General features: G+C 42.9%; 1 protein-coding gene across 1 annotated transcript in view; it reads right to left on the bottom strand.

Moving 5' to 3' along the window:
• Nucleotides 1-2,271: 2,271 nt before the first annotated feature.
• Nucleotides 2,272-9,024, bottom strand: part of ITM2B (integral membrane protein 2B) — a gene marked incomplete at its 5' end in the record, with an annotated part of 9,314 nt that continues 2,561 nt past the window's right edge. Inside the window, 3 exons of the mRNA XM_008942192.1 lie at nt 2,272-3,005; nt 4,115-4,265; nt 7,018-7,128. Of these exons, the coding sequence (XP_008940440.1) occupies nt 2,917-3,005; nt 4,115-4,265; nt 7,018-7,128 (351 nt within the window). The remainder of the gene's footprint in view (nt 3,006-4,114; nt 4,266-7,017; nt 7,129-9,024) is intronic.

Here is a 9,024-nt window from a genome sequence, read left to right as displayed (position 1 = left end):
CACACACCAGCTGGTGACAAAAGCCTTACACATGCAAAGGCCTACTGAACATCAGAGGCTGCTCCAGACCCAGAAATCACAGAATTGTTCCAATTGGAAGAGACCTTCAAGACCATCAAGTCCCAGCCATTAACCCAGCACTGCCAGGTCACCACTGAACCCTGTCCTTAGACACCACATCTTTAAATGCCTGCAGGGATGGTTACTTCCCTTGGCAGCCTGTTAGCTCTTCCTCATACCCAACTTAAACCTCCCCTGGCACAACCTGAGGCCGTTTCCTCTTGTCCTGCCATCACTAGAACCCTTTCAGGAGGCTGGCATGGGATAGTGGCTCTTCTCTGATCCTGCTGTTCCAGTGGCAAAGTGTGTCTCAGCATGAGGATCCGTTTTCTCTCTTACAAGCAGCTTTAAAAACATTTGCAAAGATAATTGTTCAATGAGGTCATTTTTGTACTAGCCCTTCTCTGGAATTCGTTGGACTAGAAATGGGGTTTGCTTCAGTATAGCACAGCTATGTTTGTTTAGTTTATTTTTTAAAAAACTTATTAAAAAAAAAGCCCAAGCAGCTCCTAGAGCTATTTTTTTTTCCAAAAGGGGCAGAAGCTCCAAGAGCTTTTCCTGCACTCAGGGTGTTTTATGTCTTCTTCCCATACAAACTGCCTGGCATTTAATAAGAGGTGAGGCCATGCTGGGAGCTTTCCCTCAGTGCACACGAGTTTCCCCCTCCTCCCTCACACTGATTTTCACACTGCTGAGGGAAATCCATTTCCTTCTGCCATCCAGCAGGCTGACAAGTTATCAGGAACACAGGCATGCAGCGTGGCCACACAAACCTCCTGTCTAGAAGAACAAATCGATTTCTCCCCACCTCCTCCACCCCTTCAGCAGCTTCATTTGCTGGTGTGGCCAAAGGACCACGAAGTTTCTGAGGTTTATTTTGAAAACAAGTTAAGAGATGATGTAAGACTCACTTAAAAATCATGAAGTTTCATGTCAGCTTCTGGGAAACAAGAAAAGTACACACATGAGAAGAGGAAACATGCCTCAATCTTGCATCTCCTGGGGTTCCAAAGGACCTACCCGTGACCTACCCCTGCAGTTATACTTTTCATTTTATATATAATGCACTGACACTAAGACTAAACTGGAAACAAGCCAAATGCAGATGAAGGAAAAAAAAAAAGTATTGTGTATTTAAGAAACTTCCTTTAAAACAAATTATTTTATCTCCATCCAAACATTCACAATAGCTGGAAGCTGGAGGATAGCATGTTTACAGTTGTGTAATAGCTCCAATCCCAGTCAAGAATCCTCCCTCTATATTAAGAAAAGATCCTACAAAAGATGGAAAAATAAGGTTGTTTCAAAGCTTCTCGACTGATTTAACCCAAGACAAAAGATCTGGACACCTGTGGCACATATTCTTTAAAAGTCAGTTTAAGCAGTTGTTATTTTGTTTGGGTTTTTTTTAAAATGCAAATATGCAAATACTCTAATCAACCCTCCTATTTTCCTGATAAATCAATGCTCAAAACTTGTTCATAAAGACAAGTCACTTCCCATATTACAGAAGCTTAGAAGGGGATTTTGGGCAGATTTTCCAGCCTTGATTTGAATGTTACTCCCTTTCTCTCTCTCCTGTATTGTTTCTTGCAATGAGCTTCACAACCAGCAGGTACCATCTATACCTCTTACCCTGCACTCCACACTCAGCCCTACAGTACAAAAGTTGCCATTACAAAGATACCACTGACACAGAAAAATCCAAGCTTGCTTTAAGAAGAGCAGTTTTAGGTGCAGATGGCATGACACAGACTGGCATCAGTGGGTTAGCTCCAGAGGAGCTTGATGGGACAGGCTGAGAGGAATGCCACGAGGCTGAGGAAAGGGAAGTGCAAAGTCTCCTGGCCCTCAGCTGGGTCAGGCTGACTCGTCAAACAAAATACCTAACCTGGAGCATGCCACAAATACTCAGGATAGGGAGTTCAGACATTAACAACAGGTTGAGTCAGCTTCAGACCTCCACTCTGTCTATCCTGAGGAAATACCAACCCAGATTTTAAGCAAGGAGCATAATATTGCCTTTAAATGAAAAAGGAACAGCAAAATGTGCTTCTCTGTTCACATTTCATTTCTTGGACGTCACCTTTTCCCTTTTATCTTCTCACTTTTAAAAACAAGAGCTGTAAGTAAAAAGCATTGATTGTAAATTTAACTGTAGTCCCCTCCTTCAAGAAAAAACCCCAATATCAGCAAAAGAAAACACAAGACTTTTAGACAAACGGGTTTATAAGGTTTATTTTCCATTGCACATATATGGATTATATACAAGTTAGTAACATAAGTTACCTCTTAATTTTCTAAAAGATTGTTACAGCCAACGCCATCTGAAAACATCAAGTCAGAAATCAATCTAAAAAGGTAAATAGGACAATATTTTAAAAACGAAACAAATTGCACTTTGTTAGGGAGAGGCAAATGCAGGTTTGTCTATATGCTGTAACAAACTAGAGAGCAGGTAATATTACAGTTAGAAGTAGCTCTTGCAGTCCATTTGTACATTAATAATTCTTTTCGATTTCACTTAATTAAAAACGGGTGGATATTGCAAAGACTTCCTCCTCTTCCTAGCACTCGAGAGGCATCACCTGAAATGCACTACCAACTAAGTCTTTATACAACTGCTATTCAAACAGAAGAACACCACACCTGAAAGTAAGGAGAAAAAAAAAAAAACCCTAAACCATACTGATTGGACATGTATCATGAGATGAAAAGTACAGAAAGTGTTCAGCAGTAAAGCCCTGTCCACTACTTACATAAAAGAAGATCTTAAAATGAAATCATCACTGCACACAATAGAAAGGGTGGGGTCTCACTGTGGGCTGAAGTCTCCTGGCCCAGGGCTGCTCCTCCTTACTGCTCACAGATGAGTGTTTCCATGGCAAACCTGTTCTCAAAGTGCCGGATCTTTCGGCAGTTGAGGGCTTCGCGCTTCTGGATCCCTGCTGGGGTCAGGGAAGAGCCAGGGAGGGCAGACAGAAGCAGGGAGAGGTACATCAGACACCTAGGACTCTTCTGTTTCCCATAATCAGATGTCCCCAGAGATCAGAACCACCCAAACACACGCAGGCACTCACTCATGCTTAGAAAATCAATAAGCAGGAGCTGATCCCCCAGATGTGCACTAATCACAGTGCTGGTGTAGCTAAACCCAAGTCACCACAGCCCCTCACTGGCAGTTTTAGCCCAGATCAGCTCCTCACCTCCCTCTCTGTGCAGCTGTAAGAACACTTGTGGTGACACGAGAGAGGGAACAGCAAATAAGCCACCATAGGCAGAAAAAGAGTGGATGTATTTAAACAACATCTTAGAATCAGAGAAAGACAGAATATAACCAAATTTTAGCCAAATTAAAGCTCACTGCCAACCTATGCTCATCATTTATCACCCCAGGATCAACAATCCAGTTTTGAATTGGGTTTTGCTGGTAAGACCTTTTCATCTTTAAACCTGGTTCTAAATTATTTTTATAGAATATCTTCTTCTTTTCCTTCTTTTCCCAAGCAGTCAGGGCCAACAATACAACAAAAGAAACAAAACTGCTTCAGTGTGCACTTGCACATCACATCCAGGTGAAAAAAAAAGAAGCAAAGCTGAGTGAAAATTTTAAGGTGGTGTTTAACAGGTCAGCAAGACTCTTCCAAATGCTGTTTGTCCAACATTTTCCATAAAGGAGTACCGAGCACTACAGCTCCCTGCTCAGCCAGCCCTCACTCACATTCTGCTGAGGCAAACAGGCAGACAAGGACTATTTTACAGATGGCTTTAGGGACAAGAACCTGCAGTTCTGTGCTTGGACTACAAGCCTATGGCTTCTCATAGATTAAAGTCTGTTTGGTTTTGGGAGGGGTGGGTCAAGAAAGAAGATTAAAAGAAAAGCACCAATGAACGCCTGAACCTAGAAAACACACCCATGCACACACACACACACACACACTCGAGCAGCTCCTGCCCTGCTGGAGCCCTGAGCACTCTTGCACAACAGGATGCCTTACTCCCAAGCCTAGGGGAGGGGCTGAGAAGCCCCCCAGGCTGGAGGAGGCAGGTTTACCTCGCAGGGCCTCCCTGCGCTGCAGCCTGTAGGTCTCCTTGCCGCGGCACAGGCGGTAGATGAAGAAGCCGAGCTGGTCCACGTGCTCGATGCGGTCCGTGACAACCATCTGCTCGTGGATCAGGTAGGACTGAGGCAGATAGGTCCCAGCCTGTGGGACAAAAATGCAACAGCTGTCAAAAGGCACCACGTGGTGGTCTGAGCACACGAGGAACGCTCTGCAGTGTGTTTCTTTAACGCGGCTGTGACGTAGCTGCTGCTCATCCTTTCAACAGACACATTACCCACAGGATTTCATTCCCAATGTACAAACATCACTGCAGCACAGGAAGACAAAAAGATTGTACTCAGAAAGGCCACAAAACTTCCACTGAATCACACACCCATCATCCTCCTGCTCCAGTAACATCAGTCTTCAGCAGAGAAGAAATGTTTCCTCCCCGGTGCACCCGCTGCCAGGGACCAGTCCTGCAGTTCCCATCCACAGTTTTCACTTCACAGCCCAACAGACCTCAGTGGGAACGACTCCCAGATAGGTGCTGGCAGGAGCATGCCCTGCATGGAGATACCTTTAATGAGTGTGCTCCAGCTGCAGTCCACAGGGTTTGGGAAGCCTTGGACAGGCTCACACATGCCCACAGATGCCCACAGGCAGCTATCAGCCCATTTCCTAACACTGCCACTGGTAACTAATCAGCTTTTCTGAAATACTCCTTCAGTTAAGAAATTCACTTAGTGTCTTTCTTAGTCATGAAAAAGTGTTGCTTGCTTCTAATGATAAAATGATCACTTATTATGGAAACAAACTCAGTGTCTGTGGTCAAAGATTACCGTTATATTTTACTGACAATAAACAACTTGATATTTCAGCTGCAAAATAAGACAGTCTTGTCAGTCCAAGAGACACGTTGAGAAGAAGCTGATTAGATGCTGTTCCTTTCAATAAAGAAAGGGCCCTATTAAATTCACTTTAAATTATGCAAATCTTCTTCAGCACGTACTTTAAGGAAACCATCAGTAAATTGGTTTTCTTTAAACAAGAGCCTGTAAGACTTCACACTCCCAAATTATCCCACTCATTAGTTGGTAATTAAATCACTGTAAGTTACTGTATCAGTTTCACACTTTTTTTTTCCCCTTGTGCAACCACTGAGAGAGTGTAGAGAATTTACTGACCCTGTGCATCTGCAGGATAATTTCCCAAATTTCAGTTACAAAACATTTAACCTCATTTTCTGAGCTGTCAAATGCCCACAGCTTTTTGTTAATACAATGAGAATTAAACAGATGTCTCAGAAAACGAGGACACCCACTGCTGGGGACAATGCTCAAAACAATTTGCTTTTGCAGATTTTCCATGAAATATGTGATGCCTGGTTATCCCTTTACTTGTGAACCAAGCATAATTTGAGTTAGCACCAACAACAAACTAGGAAATCAACAGATTTTAAGGGTGGAATTTCTGGGAGCTAAGAATGGAAACAAAACAGCATACACCAAGTAAAAACAATATGGGGTCACTCAGTCTTACAGACACCACCTCCTTTTTAGGTACAGGAAATGAAAGTGTAGTTAAACAGTCTCAAAATAGGCAGCAGAAAAGCAGCAGAGGGCTGGTGAAGTCATTTTTCACATGAAATTTATTTGTATACATGAAGCACTCAGAAATGGCTAAAATCATTCCTGGAGTCCTAATTCCAAAGCCTTGTTTGAAAGATGCAGACCCTGAAGATGATACCAACAATTCCAAAGTTATATAAAGTTCCAAACAGCCTCCCCAAATGTTAGCCACGAGCTAGCTGAACAACTCCCTGCCCCACCTGGAGGGTTCTGCTGTTCTGTAAAGAAACCAAAAGGCTGAAAAACAAGGTAAATACTCTTTAAATCTGCATTAAAAGCAAAAAGAGTTTAAAAAAAAAAAAAAAAGATAAAGATGATTCACATTAAACCACCAGGAGACTCCACTGGATTATCTGCTTTGGCCTTCTCAATTTCACAGGCCATTATGTTTCAGGCCATTATCAGCCCCCCAGAGCAGCGTGTCCCCGTGGGGAGGAGAAGCCAGCACCAGCACACAGGCCAGGAACTGGTGTCCTCTCCTCAAACCCCTGCTGCCACAACATCATCCTGAGAGCCCCTCTCCTGGCTTGGTTCAGTGGCTGTGGTAGTCAGTCCTTCCCAGGGGCCTTGTTGTGTCCTGAAACACACTCCGGAGGTCTGGGGCTTCAGAACCAGCAATGGGGCTCCACTAAAAACCCTCCTGCTTTGCTCATCACACAGTTCAAATCCTAAAAAAACCCTCCCTGGAAGCAGAGAGATCCATCTAAGGCTGCTGGAAGCCTCATGAACTTGCAGCCAGCACTGGTGCCCATCTAGTGGCACATCTCATCTTCCTGAGCAGATCCAGCACACCCCAAGGCCACTGGATCAGCCCAAAGCAGGGGCCACCCCCAGGGACCTGTGTTAAACAATGACCACGTTAAAAGGATTGCCCAGTGTATCTACTTTAAGCCTCTCAGCTAACCAGTCTTAGCCCAGCACAGAGATGCTTTACTGGAACTTTGCTCACAAGGGATTATAAATTAAAACCCACGTGGGCTCTTATCAAAGAGTCTGGGTACATCACAACTACATAATTTTGTCAATCAAATGTGTAACATCAAAGAATGAAATCAGGTTTGTTTGCTTCCTCTGAATTAGTAATTCCTTCACAATTAGAGTTAATTAACTAAGAAGGTTATTGACTTTTTCTCTCTTTGTGAAGATCTCTAGTGAACAGTTAGCTTTCTAACACATCTGCCTTGTGTGGCTAGGAGAGTTCTGGGGGGAAAAAAGGGAGAAAAACAAGAAAAATCTCATTTTTCCCTTGTCATAAGAACAAATCACTTAGGATGTCACCATACCTTGATGTTGATGAGCAGCTCCAGGAAATTTTTGGGTGGCATAACAACTGATGTGTTCAGAGGAATCACATAGCACTTATCCAGGCTAAGGTCAAGATAGGCAGTGAGTCTCTGTTGAGGAAATACTGGTTTTAATCCAAATAACAGGAACATCAGGAAATTCACACACAGATTTTGATAAAATGTTACTGCTATTGTTCTTCTTCAAATGACTGTTTATGTGATGATAAAGCCCATCCAACAAACTCCAGTCTGAGGGTAGGTAACTGCAGGAACAAAAGGCAGCCTTGCTGGGAGTTGAAATCTGTGACAGGGATTTGTGCAGGGCAATAAGCAGCTCAAAGGCACTGCAGGAACAAAATTACAAATGTGTATCTAAGCTGTTAGGGAATCAAGTACAGTATTAATTTATTCCTTGTATTTTGAAACAAGAGGGCAAAAACCTTGCCCTGATCTCCACACTTTTACGTTTTGGTATAGTGGAAGGGAGAAATGTTGCTGGTAAGAATAAAATATAGAAGGAAAAAAGAAAAAATTACAGATAGTGCAACAAAAACCCCTTTTATTTTCAAAAAATAGTAGTAACTTGAAGTATTAATGATAATTCATAGCTGAATTATTATCTTTATAGTACCTGAGCTGCAAAATTTGCCATTATTGGATAAAAACAGAGATGTAAAAGCCTGATGAATTATCCTGATGAATCCTGTGGTCCTGTTCACTGAGCTGTGTTTTACTGCATCTGTTCTTGCTAAAGATGACATTATCTCAAGCTGCTGAAAACTCCAAGGCTGCAGACATATAAAATGCTGATCACCAAGAACCCAACAGTCAAAATAGGATTGGGACAGCAATTATCAGTGCAACTAATCTCATTACACGGGGGGAAGTGCTATGCCTGTGGTAACTGATCCTTGCACTGACCTTTAAAGCAAAACCTTTAGAACCTGTGAAATGAAAAAAGTAAATTTCTAGTATTATATTCTATGTAGGAAGTGGATTTGAACATGTCAATATGAGCTCCCTCCCCTCTCCCCCCATTTTCCTTCTTTAGAGACTTTGCTCTAACTCTTAACAGAAGCTCCCTAAATATATTCAGGCATATTTTTAAATGACATTGCTCCAACAAGCCACGTTTTCCTCCAGATCTGGTTATGAATATTTGATTGATAGCACTCCTTTTGCCTGGAAAACTTTCAACTCAAAAGTTTGCATAAAAAAAAAAACCACCAGGACTCTTCCCCATTCTTCCTTTTCAGCCTTGCTTAAAAAAAAAGCTGTTCAGCAAAGCCTTCAAAGGTTGGCAGAAATTTAGCTTCCTGCAAATCAGCTGTAGAAGATTTCAGTGCTATCACACAGCCTCCATCAGGCTGAGAGAGACAAGAAGGGCTTCTAATTGTATTGCAATTATTGGTAATACCCAGAGCTGAAGGCTTGTTGACTGCCTTAGCAAAAATTTATCACTATGGCTCCTATCAATCAATGTTGTTCCTACAAAAGAGGAAGGAAGGGCTAAAAGTGCTCTGATACTCCATTTCAGTGCCTTCAGGAACCCTGGTAGCCTGTGGTGCACAGAGGAAATTCAGCCTCTGCCAGGCTTCCTACAGCACCCAGAAAATGAGCTCTCTGCCACGGTCAGCCAGCTGGTCACTTCCTTCCCCTTCTGCTGCTGCTTTGGGGTTTTTGAGCCATGCCAGGAGAGCATCTCTGAGGGTGCCTGAACCTACCTCAGGATGTCATGCACAATCAGCCCCTGCAAGCTGAGGTCAGAGCTGCAACAGCCCTTTCCAAATGTCCTTCAGCACAGCAGCAGCTGGTCAAATTCTAGCTCAGTGGGCTTAGCACGGCAAGAACTATATTCTCTTTACTTCCTCATCCCAAGGAAAGGAAATAGCTCGAAGATTTTTCACTTTATAAAACCAGAACTGCATTTGCCATGGTGGTTTACAAGCTACCCCATGACTGTGTAACGCTGTGCTTTGTTATGCCCAGTTTGTAACTGCTTGC

Source organism: Merops nubicus, unplaced genomic scaffold (genome assembly GCF_000691845.1).
Source record: "Merops nubicus isolate BGI_N331 unplaced genomic scaffold, ASM69184v1 scaffold10796, whole genome shotgun sequence".
NCBI classification, from domain to species: Eukaryota; Metazoa; Chordata; class Aves; order Coraciiformes; family Meropidae; genus Merops; species Merops nubicus.
The sequence above is the reverse complement of the archived record's forward strand: the minus strand, read 5'-3'. Positions and strand labels throughout refer to the sequence as shown.